We start from the raw sequence: 15,954 nt of genomic DNA on the forward strand, positions 1-15,954 counted from the left end.
CTGTGAAGTAGTCATTTCAATGGATAGTTATTATCACCACTTCTCCAAGCCTGCAAACTGACCCTTGAACAGCTTCAACCCCCCCCCCAAAAAAAATTCCCTCCAACACCTGAAACTGTTCAGATGGATAACAATTCTGCTAGGGGCGAACATACATTTCCCTTGCTTCTGCTCCTTCTACATCCTTTCCCTTTCTGAAAATGGTAGGAGCACCAGAAGAGACTGGCTGCTGCATCAGTCCCAAGGTCCATGTAGCCCAGAGTCCTGCTGTCACTGTGGCCAGCTGGATGCCAGGAGGAAGCCTGAAAGTGCAACCTGAGCACAACAGCACTCTTCCCACTTGTGACTCCCAGCAAGTCACAGGTATACTGCCTCTTATAGTGGAGGGACAACACATCATGGCTATTGACAGCCTCCTTTTCCATGGAGTTCTGATTTCCTTCGAAAGTCACCTAAGCTGGTGGCCACCATTGCATCTAATGAGAGCCAATCCCATAGTTCAACTGTGCACTATGTGAAGAATTACTTTTCCTTTGCTTGCTCTGAATTGTCTGAATGATGCTGTGCCTTGTCCAGAGCAGGTACATGAAGGCAACCCCAACTCAGAAATGGAAACCCACACAAAGCCTAGAAGGACCAGGACTCAGTCTTGGAGCATCTGCTTGCATGCAGAAGCTCCCAGGTCCAGTCCCTCATTTCTCCAGGTAGGGTTGAAAGATCCCCTGCCTCAGATTCTGGATAGCTGTTGCCAGGCTGGACAATACTGGGCAAGGTAATCTAATGGTCTGATTCTGTATAAAGCCAGCTTCTTGTTTTCCTAACGCCCAGAGGCTGCAGCTTATATTGGTCTCTTAATGAATTAAACGGCAGAGTGCAGTCTTTCGATGCCATACTCAAGCGGCAAAGAGTCTTAATGGCACTTAACAGACCAGCAATTCTTATCACTGTCAGCATGGACAAAGACTGAGCTAGAAGTCAGCTTCCTATGTTCCCCTCACCCCCAACCCTGAGCCAAGCACAATCTCCCAAGAGTCAAACACAACCACAAAAACACTGCCCAAGACGGCGGTACTTTCATAGTATACTTTTCATCTTCCTTTTTATTGAAGAACGTTTCTTATTCCATGAATGAAATGCAGCAACAGAGACACAAACAAAAGAGGGGATGGGGAAATTCCAGACACCGGTTCCCACCACCCTGGATATGCCCCCCACACCTCCCTTCACCTGCATCCCAATCCAGACAGCTCTGCAGCCCTGGACAGAAGAGGAGGAGCATCAGGCATAGTCTGTCCCTGGCAAACAGTGGGCATTCTTCCTGTAGCACCCGGTTGGTGCCCCTGTTTTCAGCAACACAGATCAGAGCTGGGAACAGTCCAGCCCATTCCCAATTCCACAGGCTGCAGCACTCAGCTGCGACTCACTTCCCATCAGAGTCGTGGCTAGCAGGGAGAGCTTGGCTCTTCTCTCCTTCCTCCCATTCCTCCTCCTCCTCCTCTGACCAGCTCAAGCTGTCGTCGGACTCCTCTTCCAGATGAGCTCCTCTGGCTTTCTGGCTTTCCAAGCTGTCTGTCTCCAGCTGCTGCTGCTGCCGCAACATTTGTGATTTGCCCTGGGGGTGCTCCAGCCTAGCCCAGGTGACAGCGTTTTCCTTCTTCAGGGTAATTTCCACTTTGGAGGGCAACATGTTCAAAAAGCTCTTCTCCACATTGATGACCTGGAGAGGAGAAGAGTGCCATTTAATGAATACTGCTCTGACTCTCTGCTGTCACAGAGCCAAGGCATAGTATGGTATAGAGCTGGCCCTAACGTTAGGCAAAGGAAGGCAACTGCTTCAGGCAGCAGATTATCGGAGGGCAGTCATCACGGCTAGTAGCCTCTTGTAGGAGCCAGCATCATAGCTTCAGGAACCTTTGGCTGCAGGCAGAGGAGAACTTCTGAGGGAAAGAAGGGAGGGATCCAATGACTGGACACACTAGGCAACATGTTTATAACTGTGCCATGCTATAAGGTCTGCTATGCGAGTGGAGGGCATGTTTAGGATTCCCCACTGTAGCCAAACTGTGGAACTGCAAGGTAACTGTATTTTTCCTGTGTGTTTAACAGCTGCTCATGGAGTAGGAATTCAATAGCTTTAGCTGTCGTTGCACCCTCAACACAGGCCCCGTCCCACATATTTTTTTCATTTTTTAAAAAAATTATAGTTTGTTACCAAGTGAAGCAACCCAAAACTTACCCCCCAGAGATCCAACTCTGCCTGGAAAACCTTATCTCCTTCGAAAGTAATATGAATGTCGAGCTGCAGGAAGGGGGATAAAAAGAGGAGGCAACTTCAGTACAATTTTGTCCTGCTGTAGGACCCCCACTGCCACTCCCAGGGCTTTTTTTTCCAGCTAGAACTCACCAGAACTCAGTTCTGGCACCTCTCAGATGGGCGCCATTGCCATTATAAGAGAAAAAAGGCAGGCGTTCATGGTGAGTTCCGGCACCTCTTTTTCTAGAAAAATAGCACTGACCACACCCATCTCATTTTGGAGAACACAATGATCGCAAATTCGCCATGCAGGCCAGCACTGCACTCAGCAGCGCCAAGGTTGCTCCAAGGGGCAGATAGCCCTCCTCAGGGCAATGTCTGCCCTTCCTTACCGTTGTGCGGTTGGCCTTCACAGAGCTGAGATTTGGCAGAGGGGTCTTGGCATAGATGGTCACCACCACTTGGCTGCCGGTTTGGTGCCAGTCCTGCCGGCAAGAGACCAACTTCTTGTCCTGCTGCCAAAAAGAGCCAGTTAACATTCCCACCTGCCCACTTCCTATTTATGGAGCAGCCACTTCCCTCAAGGCAGGGGGGCCTTGAAAGGTTGTGGGGGGAGGGTATCTCAGCTGCAAAGCAAGGGTGAAGACAGGCAAGGAGCCCCTTTTCATAGGAAGCCCAGTAAGCACACTAAGGTGGTTGACAAGCAGAGGAGGGGGATAATTTTCTTTCTTTCTTTATTTCTTTTTTGCATTTTAATGAGAAACTAACCTAATTCGCACTTCTCAACCCAATTCCTGAACTAGAACACAGCTATCCTTCAAATGTGAACTTCACATTTTGCAAAGCATTTCTCCAGCCAAGCAATGTGTGTAAGAGGGGCAAGTATGTGTCAAAATGCATGTACAGTGGTGCCTCGGGTTAAGTTCTTAATTCGTTCCGGTGGTCCGTTCTTAACCTGAAGCACCACTTTAGCTAATGGGGCCTATTCTTTTTCCCCCTGAAAGAGTCTTATCACAACCCTCCTACATCACATCTACTTTCACCATCACGTGCAACATTAAAATACATTTCATACTATTAACTCACTTAAGATGCAGGCTCTCAATCTCCTTTAATGGATTACTTTGTGTGTGTGAAGGTCATGGGGAAGAAGTGAATGACCAGCACTTCCAAGTACAGTGGTACCTCAAGTTAAGAACTTTATTCGTTCTGGAGGTCCGTTCTTAACCTGAAACTGTTCTTAACCTGAGGTACCACTTTAGCTAATGGGGCCTCCCGCTGCCACCACGGCGCAATTTTTGTTCTCATCCTGAAGCAAAGTTCTTAACCCGAGGTAATATTTCTGGGTTAGTGGAGTCTGTAACCTGAAGCATATGTAACCCGAGGTACCACTGTATATATGTGAGAACAACGCATGAAATCCCATCAAAACACCTTGCAGAAATGTGTGCATTGCTCAAAACCGCATGCAAAAATAGGTTTGTTAGGAGAAATTTACACCAGCCCGCTGATTAATTTTAATGGGGATTTTTAAAAATCCAGAAATTTCTGCGGACATGTGGGGAGCTGAATTTAAGAAACGGAGGGAGGAGAGGGGAGAGAGACTGAGAAAACTGAAATGGAGAGATTTGCCCATCCCTAGCAGGGACGCGGGTGGCGCTGTAGGTTAAACCACAGAGCCTAGGGCTTGCCGATCAGAAGGTCGGCGGTTCGAATCCCCGCGATGACGGGGTGAGCTCCCGTTGCTCGGTCCTGCTCCTGCCAACCTAGCAGTTCGAACGTCAAAGTGCAAGTAGATAAATAGGTACCCCTCCGGCGGGAAGGTAAACGGCGTTTCTGTGCGCTGCTCTGGTTCGCCAGAAGCAGCTTAGTCATGCTGGCCACATGACCCAAAAGCTGGACGCCGGCTCCCTCGGCCAATAAAGCGAGATGAGCACCGCAACCCCAGAGTCGGCCACGACTGGACCTAATGGTCAGGGGTCCCTTTACCTTTACCTAACAGGGGACCAGAGGAGCGTGTGTTCCTCACCTGCTTCTTCACCCAGGTGTGCTTCCCTCGGCTGCAACCCTTTTGCTCCAGGAATGCTGTGAAGTCGGTGGTTTTCATTCCACAGCAGCTCCAGTATTTCATGCTGGGAGGGTGGGGGATCAAATGAACCGATAGGAGAGAGAAGCACAGGAAAGAGGCTGAGAATTAAGCCACCCCTGAATTCTTGCCTTGATCCTGTTAAGTTGTGGGTTGACATAGCAGACGACACAGCGATTTCTCCAAGTAGCTCTTTATTTTGTAAGCTGGAATAGAACTGACTGCAAACAGCTCAGCCAGCCTGCTTTTATAGGCAGCCGGCTGTCAACATTGTAGCAACAACAGCCCAGAGTTCCTGCCTAAAATAACTGACGTGGACCTGAGTGAAAACTATATACAGTATCCCCCTGCTGGCCCAGGGTGAAACTTCACTACATAACAGATCCTATTTTGGCTATTTGAGTGTAGCAAATTGTTCCTAAGCTGGCTGGTTGCCAACAGAAGATTGGAATACTGGAGGGACATATACACACACAGCACTTAGTTAAACTAAAGAACTCATTGCCACAGGAGGCAGGGATGGTCATGGACTTGGATGGCTTTAAAAGAAGATTGAAAAAATTCATGGAAGAGGATAGAGCTATCAAGGGCTTCCAGCCATGATGGAGGCTATGCTCTGCCTCCACAGCTGGAGGCAGCGATGCTTCTGAATATCAGTTGCTGGAAACTTCAGGAAGGAGGAGTGTTTGCAGGTTTCCCAAAGGGGCATCTGGTTGGCCACCGTGAGAACAGAATGCCGGCTCTTCTTGTGTTGGGTTGCCATATGTCACGCCCAGAATACTGCAGCCGAAAGCAGAATCTGGGCGGAAATCAGCTAAATGTTCGGGGAAATCTGCATGTATGGCAACTGATGTCAGCAGTGTTGTTCTTGCCCATGTCCCTCAAAAAATAGCTCAAAAACGTCCAATTATTTTGTGACAACTTTGGGCTTTTCACTGATGGGGAACAATGAGCTCTAATGTGCATTTAGGCTACTTTTTGTCACAAGCTGCCTTGGAATGCATCATCCTCACTAGAATCTACAGGATGGGGGGAGACAGAAGCTTGATTGACTGGAGTGAGCACAGGGAAAGCATGTGCATGAGGTGAGCTCTATTAAGCAGAAGTATTTGGGGGAGGAGTCCTGGATTTCGCCAGATATGGATTGGGGTCCAGTGCTGTGTGCTTGATTCTGCACCCTGGAACGACCTGCTCGAGCTGTATGAGCATGATAAAAGAGCTCCAAGGGCATTGCACCCTGCAGAGCACAATGCAGGAACAGAATAGCGCCAGGAAGAAAGCCTGTGCACCAGCACACAACTGCTGACAAAGAGAAACCATCCTCCAGCTGGCCAGCATGGGCTGAACATGGGGGACGAAGCACCCCATGATCCCACAGGCAGGGCTGAAGGAATTGCACCTTACCCTTCGTGGAAGACAGGCACCCCAGGGTGGAATGTGCAGGTCTCCCTATCGCTTTCTTCCCCCTGGTAAACCTGGAAGATAAACCGGGGCGGAAAGGTCAGCCAAGCAGCCTTGCGGGAGGCAGAGGCCAAACATTTCTCTGTTGGCCAGAGAAGCCCCAGACCCACCCTTTGCTTCCTGATGCACCAGCCACAGCCGCAGGCTCCATTTCCCAGCAGGAATCTTGTTTGGAGTGGAGAAACCATGGATCAAGGCCAGTGGTGGCTGGTGTCCTTTGGGATTGGCAGGTGGCATGGAGCCCAACAGTAGGTGGCGCCAGAGCCAATGAAAGACAGAAGCAAGAAATTCCACCTCTGTCCCCATCCTTCCTGCTGCTGACCTTCTGCACTGAGACCTAGGAAGAGGAAACTGAGCAGCCTCCACAGATTGGGCTCTAGGCTTGAGGCAACCTTCCTCAATGTTGTACCCTCCAAACGTTGGACTGCAACTCCCACGAGAGACTGTGTGGTATAGCAGTTAGAGCACTGGACTAGGTGGGGACCAGGTTCAAAGGCCAATTTTGCTATGAAGCTCACCGAGTAGTTCTGGGCCACTCCCTGCCTCTCAACCTAACCAACCTCACAGGGTTGTTGTGGGGATTAAATGGAGGGGGGAACCACGTAAGCTGCCTTGAGCAACTTGGAGAAAGAGGTGGGATGTGAATGCAGCAAATAAATAGATAAACTTGGCGCCCTCCAGATGTGGTCGGACTACAACTCCCATGAGCGCCAGCCACACCTTTCCCTGGTTCTGTGAAATGTGTGTGAACTGGCTCATCCTCAGCTCTAAATTCCATGCTAGATAAATATCCCAGAAACCCCATCCTTTCACAATCAGACAGGGTATAGCAATCTCCCCCAACCTGGTGCCCTTCCAAATGTTGAACTACAGCTCCCAACATAGGAGCTGACGATGACGGCTGGGAACCATGGGGGCAGTAGTCCAAAATGTGTGGTTGGTTGCCTTGAGGCTTGGTCAGAAGTTCACATCGGAGATGCAAAGTCTCAGAGCAGAGGGCATAAATGAACAGCGAGGGGCCAGTATTGGAAATCTGAGAAAACTCTCATGGAAAGAGAGCACAGGCTTGAGGAGACATGCCGGGAGTTTAGAAAGGGAGGGGCAAACACAGGACTCACCGCCTTGCAGCCAGAGTTCTTGCAGGTAGTGCCAGCGCTCACCTCCAGGGAAGCTGTTGTGGGGAAGCACAAGTGCAAAGTCAGGCAAACATCTTGAGGGCACTTTGCAAACCCCCAAATGACAGGCCACCCCACCCACTTCTAGGAGCTTAGCCCTGTTGACTCTGCAAAGTGCAATCCACTGTGGTTGATTAAAGTCCAGGGAGATCCTATGCTAACTAACAGCCCTGAGCTCATAGATCTGGGTGACTGCTTTGCTGTGCGCTGCTATCAGACCCATAAAAAGGGAGGTGGGCAGTTGAGCCTATCGATGCTCAGCACAAAGGCAGCAACCCCAAACACCCCTGTAATAAAGCTCATGTTCTACTGCTCAGTGCCGTACTGGATACCAAGAGTTTACATTTTGATCCAGCAGAGCAACAGGTAGCCACCGCAGGCTCCCGCTTGTAGCAGAAAGGGAACCCAGCTCAGATTTTCTAAAATGAAAACATGTGGTTGCTCAAACTGCTTGGACTTCTTGACCTTGGGCCTTAAACAAGATGGGGAGCCCCCTGCCGCATCTCCACAATATATTTAAAGTGCATAGCTTTCCCCCAAAGAATACTGGGAACTGTAGTTTGTTAAGGGTGCTGGGAATTATAGCTTTGGGGGAAGGGTAATCTACCATTCCAAAGATTCTCTGGGGAGAGCCATGTGCTTTAAACATGTGTCAAATGTGCTTTAAACATTTGCTGCAGATGCAGTCTTATTTTTTGGGGGGGGGGGTGAGTTTTGTCTGTTTTTGAGAGGGGGTTCTGGACATTGTTAGTTTTTATTCTGTGAAAGGGGTATTTTGGGGTGCCCACAACAGTTTCTTAGATTTCCAAATATGCCTGTAGGCACCAAAACTTGGGGGAATCCTTTCCAAGTACAATACCTGTCCTATACCCCTTTGTAGTTATTTCCCACCTCACCCTCCCAAACCAGCAAGGCTCTTACGAGTGTCTGCTGAGCCTTGAACTGGCGGGTGGTCCTTGCGGGTTAAATCCAGTTTGCTCAGGGCCTGCGCCAGAGATCCGGACACTTTCACAGGCAGCAACTGTTTAGGCTCATCGGAACTGGAGAAGATTAACAAAATAAAAAACAAAAGAGATTCGATGATATATTAAGATTCAGAGTTACTGCCAAGCTTCATCTGAAACAGGTTTCCAAGAAGGTGGGGACCCTGCCGTTTTCACCATGTGCCACCCCCTTCACAAAATACACAGTTCACCTGTGGAATTCCCTGCCACAAGTCCCCAGGGTTTTAAACAGGAATTAGCTACAGCACCAAAATGGAGCCTTTATACCTGGAGGCAGTCTGCCTCTCAGTGGCAGACAGTGGGGCATGCAACAAGGAAGGGATGCTGCCTTCACACTCTCCTTGGGGGGGGGGGGTTGCAAGAGGCATCTGGCTAGCCATCGAGGGGAGCAGCAGGCTAGACTAGAGGGACTCTTGGTTTGATCCAGCAAGAGCCTGTAGCTCAGTAGCAGAGCGTCTGCTTTGCATGCAGAAGGTCCCAGGTTCAGCCCCAAATGGCATCTCCAGGTAGGGCTGGGAATGTCTCTGCTCGATGCCCTGGACAGATGCTGTCTATCAGGGTAGATGAAACTGAGCTGGGTGGCCCAATGGTCTGGCTCAGTATAACAGACCCTCAAGTGTCCCTATTTTCCAGGGACGCTCCCAGATTTACAGAAGCCACCCTGGTTTCGTTTTTGATCCTGGAATGTACTGCTTTTCCTTAAGACATCCCTATTTCCATCAGAGAAATGTTGGTTTTGGCTCAGTTATGCAACCCCCCCCCCAAAAAAAAAACCAGAGATAACTATACAACGTTTAAAAGACATCTGAAGGCAGACCCGTATAGGGAAGTTTTTCTTAATGTTTAATGTTTTATTATGTTTTTATATGTGTTAGCTAACCAAATCAGATGGTGGGGTATCATTATCATTATTACTGAATAGGATATCTCTATTTTCATTGGATAAATGTTGGTGGATATGGTACAAGGCAATTTTTTAACCCGTTGCCCCTGGTCCCAGGAGAACGGCCTGCCCTTTCTCCCCACCTCACCTGGGCCTCTCACGCTCCATCATCTCTGCTGACTTTGGCCCCTGGATGATGACCTCAGTGCTTGTCTTGACCTTCGGCTCACTCGGGGCCTCCTCTGGCTCTGGAGGCTTCTCATTGCTGTGATACCCTTTGGTGCAGCCCTGTGGGGACAAAATGCATAGCGTCCGGCCCTAGTTTGAACCCCTCCACAACTGAATCAGGAGGAATGCTCAATAAACAGGTTGTCTGGAAGTGCCCAAAGCTGTAGGAACCAGTGGCCCACAAAGGGCCCTTTCACATATTACAAAATACCTCTGCAGAAGGCACATGATATGTCCATGTACTTGTAAGCAAAGGAGCACGCCCATATGCCACATTGCCACAGCATGTCAGTAGCACTCATTTACATTGTGAGGAAGATCCCTCCTGCCTTTGAAAGTGAGCACTCTCCTATTCCATGTACTAGCTGCTTACATCTGCATGCACATTCATGTGAGTGTCTGCCATAAGTGATGGAGGTGGGGGGCCATAGCTCTGTGTTAGACCACCTGTTCTGCACACAGAACATCCCAATTCAGTTCCCAACATCTCCCCTGTAAGAGGATCTCAGTTGCAAAACTACCAAACAGAAAGAAAATATTAGGCTAGGTGGTCCAGTTGGCCTGATTTAGGAAAGCTCAGCTTTATATGTTCAAGACATGACAGGCTGATCCAGTGTTCGTCAATATAACATGTCACCATCTGCTACCTTTGCTGAACTAGCCATTTTAATTTAGCTGTTTTGCCAGTGCTTGTTTGGCTGCTTTCCAGTTGTTAATTACTGTACCTGCTCTAAGCCTTTGAGATGGGATGGGGCCATAGCTCAGTGGCAGAGCATTTGTTTTGCGTGCAGAAAGTCCCGAATTCCATCCCTGGTGTCTCCAAGTAGGGCTGAAAGAGATCCCTAAACCCAGGAGAGCCATTGCCAGTCCATGTAGACAATATTGAGCTAGATGGACCAATGGTCTTGCTGAGTATAAGGCAGCTTCCTATGACTCTAAGGGTCAGCAGGTTGGATATTTACATAAAGGCAATGGTCATCAGAACATCTGCCTGAACCTTCAACATAAGGCTCATACAGTTCAAAGAAATTCACCCAAAAGAGCGGCACACCAGAAATCAGTCAAAACTCATTTGGCTCACAGGAGCCAGCACTATGGGGTGAAGGGGAAGATCCAATGGGCACAGAACACACCTTTATGGAGAGGAATTCTGAGAAGTCGGTGGTTCGTTTCTTGCAGCAAGACCAGCCCTGGGAGGAATAACATAGGGGTAAGTCCTCCATTTCACAAACACAGCAACCCACAAATGGTTACCAGAGGCAACTAGAAATTTAATACTGGTGTCTGGCAGGGAAAACCTGTGTGCTCTTTTACAGCCAGAGGAGTGGCATATTTTCTTTTTTAACCACCAGTAACACCAGGGGGGCAGGGCAACAAGTCCCAGAATGCAGCATTGATGCTGGGAGGACAGGGGCATTTTTGCAAACTCATACCTCCAGTTCCCCAGTCCTCACAGTAAACGGTGGGCACAGGACAGATGCTCTTAATTCACAGCCGTGGAGCATGAAGTGAGAAAGCCAAGTTCACATCCTCAGCGTACATTGAACAGTTCCCTGGAGAACTGCAGGAACTGCAGTTTGTTAAGGTTCCTGAGAACTGCAGCTCTGTGAGGGAGGGGGTCTTCTATCATTGGCAGACTTGGATGGCGCCAAAATTTGCACACACACCCAGCCCTCATGCTGCTTTCACAAAAGTGGGTGAGGGGGCAGTTCTGCTTTGGGAAAGAGACATGAGGTTCTAGCAGGGCGCTGGAGCCCTCCCAAGCTCCCATAGCACCCCAAAGTTGGGAATGCGTTAATTAGGTTTTGGGAAAGAGACACTGTCAGAGTCTCACACCTCCTTTCCAAAACCTAGTGCCTCTGCCTTCTCTCCTTCCCTTGCACAGCCCTAAATCCTCCCTTGCTCCTAACAACTCACAGTCAGCACCCTTAACAAACTAAAGTGCCCAGGGTTCTTTGGGGGGAGCCATGACAGTTTAAAGTGGTATGATAGGAATTCCAAGGGCTACTAAGCCCAGCCAAAATGTAAAGCAACAGGATGCCCCCCCATACACACAAATACCTGATCAACAACCTGCTATTCTCATGCCTTGTGCCAGTCTCTCCAGACCGCACTGCCCAGTCAGACCCTGCGCAATCCTATGCAAGGATGTGGCACTTCAGTGATGATCTTCATCCCATTGCCCTGCTCTGCTCAACCAACTCACCTTCAAGGCATCATGGAAAATGGGTAAACCCGGGTGGTAGAGGCAGGAGTCTGAGAGCGGGAAACAAAAATGGTAGAAGTCAACAGTTCAGCCAGAATCATGAAAGGGACCCTGAGGATCATCTATTCCAACCCCCTGCAATGCAGGAATAAGTTGATGTCCCATATGGGGATGAAATCTACAACCTTGGCATTATCACCACCACTCCAACCAACTGGAGCTATCCAGGCTCTCATCTTACTGAATCAGGCCAAAGGCTCATGTAGCCCTGCATCCCATTATCACAGTGGGCAACTGGATCCCTTTGTGAAGTCTGCAAGCGGTATTACTTTTCTCACCCCTGGCCCCTCAGATATCCTTCTCACTGGGCATTCAGGACAATTTGTGCTTGGGGCAGTATTGGGGAGTGGTTGTACATGATCCCACTTTTGATGCTGTTTGCACTCGCAAAGGTTCCAGGGTGAACATGTTGCTGCATTTCCAATCTGTGCATGTCCCATAGCTCCTTGCTGAAATCCTGCAGCTTTTCAAAACACAAACAGTCTAGGGTTTTGTTCGACTTTCGTTGTGCTGTGTTATTTATCGTATTTATTTAAACAAATTACATATCCCTTGACTACAACAGTCTCTATTGTACGATACAAAATAAAATCAGTTAAAACTAGAAAATCAAACACCCATTGAAGGAAATAACCATGCAGGAAATTATAGATGCAATAAACCAAGGAAAGGCAGGGAAATCACTGGGGCCAGACACTTCAGGTTACAGCCTCCACTAACCAAGAAATAGTACCTCGGGTTAAGAACTTTGCTTCAGGATGAGAACAGAAATCGTGCTCCGGCAGCATGGCAGCAGCTGGAGGCCCCATTAGCTAAAGTGGTGCTTTAGGTTAAGAACAGTTTCAGGTTAAGAACAGACCTCCGGAACGAATTAAGTACTTAACCGGAGGTACTACTGTAATAGAAGAGAAAACAAAATTATTAAAGAAAATGTATAACATTCTTTTGGAATGGGAAACAAAAAATGAGGAAGTGAAATCAGTAATAATTAAATGGGCACAAGATATATGCCACAACATACAATTTGAAGATTGGACAAAACTCTGGAAAGTAAATTTGAAATTCACAGACTGTATATTGTTAAAGGAAAATTATATGAAGATATAAAAATGAGCAGAGGGAATGTTGGAGGTGTAAAGAGGTTGAAGGGACTTTTTGTCATATGTGGTGGGATTGTAAAAAGGTTAAGGTATACTGGGAAATGATTTACAATGAATTTTTTTTTTAAAAGTTTAAAATAGCATTTGTTAAACAACCAGAAGCCTTCCTGTTGGGCATTTTAGGGCAAGACCTGCCAAAAGAGAAAAGGGCACTATTTATGTATGCAATGACGGTGGCAAGAATACTGCTAGCACAGAATTGGAAGACTGGAGAAATTCCAACAAAAGAACAATGGCAAGAAAAACTGGTGAATTATGCAGAGATGGTGAAGCTGACACACAGACTTCGGGAAAAGGACAATAGGGATTTTGCAGAAACAAAGGAAGAACATTGATCTGATGGTAGGATTTAAATAAACATTCACAGTTTTATGGATAGGGAATAGGTAATGTAATAAAAGGAAAAAGTATGATATTTGTAGAAGATACAAATATCTTCTACAAATATAAGGAGGTAAATAAATCAGAAACGGAAGCCGAGGAAAGTCCAAAAGGGGGGAGGGAGTGATGTTTATGTAATCTGTATGTTATAAGTTTATTGGTAATGAGAGAAAAGAAAAAGTTTTTTTAAAAAAAACCATTGAAGGAGCGTCTCCACCCTCATCGTTCAGTCCAGACACTGAGATCTAGCTCTAAGGGCCTTCTGGGGGTTCCCTCATGGCAAGAAATGAAGCTACAGAGAACCAGGCAGAGGGTCTTCTCGGTGGTGGCACCCACCCTATGGAATGCCCTCCCATCAGATGTCAAGAAAATGAGTAACTATATAATCTTTAGAAGACATCTGAAGGCATCCCTGAATAGGGAAGGCTTTTAATGTATAATGTTGTGTTACGTTTTTATTTATGTTGGAAGCTGCCAAGAGTGGCTGGGGCAACCCAGTCAGATTAGCCGGGTACAAATAATAGAATTATTTATTTATTTATTTATTTATTTAGCCTGCTGGAATAATAATGATAATAATAGAGCATTCAGTAGGTGCCAGAGGTTCAACAGGGAGGGGGCCTCTGGCCTCCATAGGAAGGGAATTCCACAAAATTGTGCCCACAATACTAAACACGCTGTGCATCTGAGTCATGGGGGGGGGCAAGAACAGTGAGTCCCCCAAAGACCTCTGTGATCAGGTAGGGATATAAGGGATCAGGTGCTCCCTAAGGTAACTTGGACCCAGGTGGCTAAGGGCCTTGTGAATTAATACAAAAGCATAGAGCTTGCCCCGGTAGCATATGGGCAGTCAGCGCAAGCTTTTGAGCTTTGGAATTATGTGCTGGTGAGAATTTATCCCCACTAACTGTCTAGGTGTAGCATTCTGCACCGGTGGAACTTCCAGACCAGGCCTAAGAGTAGACCCACATTGCAATAATCCAATCTATAACAGAAGGGGGGGGGCATTTCAACAGCAATAACATGGTAACACTGGGGAAGCATCACAGAACAACTAATAAAACTGAAGGATGTGTGGAGCGCCCAGGATCAACCCATAACTAATGCACTGTTATTGTCTGTCTTTTCGCTCTAGCAATGCAACCCTGGCACTGAGCAGGTAAACCAAGGCTGTGTATACACCATACATTCTTTCACCCTAAGGATAATAGGAACTGTAGTTTGCCCCACAGAGAACTACAGTTCCCGGCACCCATAATAAGCTACAGTTCCCAGGGTAAAGCTATGTGCTTTAAGTGTGTGTGTAGCCCAAGAGGTGCTTTTGAAGTAATTCTCTCTGCCTCAGAGACTCTGCCTTTTTCCCTCTGGAAGCATACCAATGATACTACAGACTCTGCAAATGACTGAGACATTCTCTTTGCTTGACGTGTGCCTTGAATGTGCTGGTTCTAGGGCTCACGGTACCTTTAAAGCAACCCCCACCCCAGAACCTTGGAAGCCGTAGTTTGTTAAGAGTGCTGGGAATTGTAGCTGAGGGGTAAACTACAGTTCCCAGGGTTCCAGCGTGTATATGCTTCAGAAGTATGTGAGTACACAGCCAGAGACAGATCTGCAAGGTCATGTCTTAAATGCATTTGTTACTTTTGTGTTTTTAAGTGTTTTTAATCATCTTACCCATAAATTGCCTTGAGACTGTGGTTTAGTTAATCAACGGTAAAGATTAGTAACAATACTGTAATAACAATATCTTGTTGTCTTCGGGTTTCTCGCTTACAGAGATTCCTGTCCTGTGAACATCAGGCAGAAATTTAGCCTCTTATCATAGCTCTGGGGTGATCACATCACCTGTTGAACTCGCCGGAGCGGCACAGGAAAGAAAGCAAGCGGTAATACCACACATGCGCACGCGCGCACATGCATACGTCTCAACTGTTAAAGCAACTCTCCTAACTTACACGCACACTTCCTTGCAAACAAACTTCCTGCGGTTCTCCTGAGTGCCGTGGGAACTCGCACAGAGTCACGTGGACATCAGAGGCCGCCCATCGCTGGTCCCGGACCTCTGACTTACCTTGCGTGTTCTTCTCCGGGTCAAACTTCTGCCCGCATCCCTTGTTATAGCAGAGCAAAGCCATCTCCTGGGTCGGGGATCCAGACCCTCACAAAGAAAGGCAGGCAGGCAGGCAGGCAAGCAAGCAAGCCGGGCCGGCTCTGTCACTGTCCAGCACGCATCCCTGTCAGTCAGAGAGGCTCTCTCGACCGCAACTTTCGGGGCTGGGCGAAAAACGAGTCCTGGCTATCTTTAGCAGGCGGCAAGGGGGAGGGCCCTGCAACCGGAGCCCGGCCCAAAGATGGGCATGCAACCCGTTCGGCCTACCAGAAGCACTGAACAAGCAGGCGTGGATTGCCCCGGCGGGGAGGGCACAGCGCAATGGGGCGGCAGCGGCAGCAGCTGGAGCGCAAGGCAGATGCTCCAGAGACATAAAGGGCTGGTCTTCTCCATATTTAAGATGCTCAGGTCATCTGTTGTTTGGGCTGCGTTGTATTAAGTACCCTGCCCCCGCAAATATTTTAGTTGTTTTTACTTATTACATTTCTATACCACCTTTATCTTCCAAGGATCTCAAGGTGTTGCATGTGGTTCTCCTCCTCCCCAATTCATCCTCACAACCACCCTGTGAGGTAGATCAGACCAAGAGATGGTGACCGGCTCAAGGTCACCCAGGGAGCTTCATGGCTGAGCGGGGATTCGAACCCTGGTCTGCCAGCCAGGTTCTAGTCCAACACTCGTAACCATTCCCAGGAAGGGTAGTTTGTTAAGGGTGCTGGGAAGTGTAGCAAGGCTGGCCAAAGACATTTTGGCACCTGAGGCAGGGAATAAGGGGTCAGGAAAGATCTACGTCAGGAACAACAGCTGAGTCTGTAGAGCATGAGACTCAATCTCAGGCCCACGTTGGGCATAAGATCCCTGCAAGGCAGAGGGTTGGACTAGATGACTCTTGGGGTCCCTTCCAACACTACAATTCTATGATTCCAAGTGATATGGGAAAGAAACA

The 15,954-nt window shown here is 48.0% G+C and overlaps 1 protein-coding gene across 4 annotated transcripts; it reads right to left on the reverse strand.

The window, feature by feature from the left end:
* Nucleotides 1-1,069: 1,069 nt before the first annotated feature.
* On the reverse strand, nt 1,070-15,227 carry ITGB1BP2 (integrin subunit beta 1 binding protein 2). Of its 4 annotated transcripts, none has more exons than XM_079963009.1 (11): nt 14,970-15,227; nt 11,298-11,347; nt 10,225-10,281; nt 9,012-9,151; nt 7,898-8,016; nt 6,920-6,975; nt 5,745-5,815; nt 4,284-4,386; nt 2,647-2,769; nt 2,237-2,299; nt 1,070-1,717 (listed from the first exon to the last, which is right to left on the reverse strand). In XM_079963009.1, exons 1-11 carry the CDS (start codon nt 15,031-15,033, stop codon nt 1,421-1,423), a joined length of 1,143 nt encoding a protein of 380 aa, XP_079819135.1. In that variant the 5' UTR covers nt 15,034-15,227; the 3' UTR covers nt 1,070-1,420. The 4 variants fall into 4 exon arrangements, with proteins under 4 accessions (XP_079819135.1, XP_079819137.1, XP_079819136.1 ...); XM_079963011.1 differs by having other exon boundaries at nt 6,920-6,972; nt 14,970-15,226; XM_079963010.1 differs by having other exon boundaries at nt 2,647-2,766; nt 14,970-15,223.
* Nucleotides 15,228-15,954: the final 727 nt, after the last annotated feature.

This window comes from Podarcis cretensis (genome assembly GCF_951804945.1).
Source record: "Podarcis cretensis genome assembly, chromosome: Z".
In the NCBI taxonomy this organism is placed as follows: domain Eukaryota; kingdom Metazoa; phylum Chordata; class Lepidosauria; order Squamata; family Lacertidae; genus Podarcis; species Podarcis cretensis.

Coding starts and splice junctions, on each gene's coding strand:
- ITGB1BP2 (XM_079963009.1), bottom strand. CDS start 15,033: ATGGCTTTGCTCTGCTATAACAAGGGATGCGGGCAGAAGTTTGACCCG. Junction 4,387..5,744: donor GTGCCTGTCTTCCACGAAGG/GTAAGGTGCAAT, acceptor CCACCCTCCCAG/CATGAAATACTGGAGCTGCT. Junction 1,718..2,236: donor CAGAGTTGGATCTCTGGGGG/GTAAGTTTTGGG, acceptor TCTCCTCTCCAG/GTCATCAATGTGGAGAAGAG.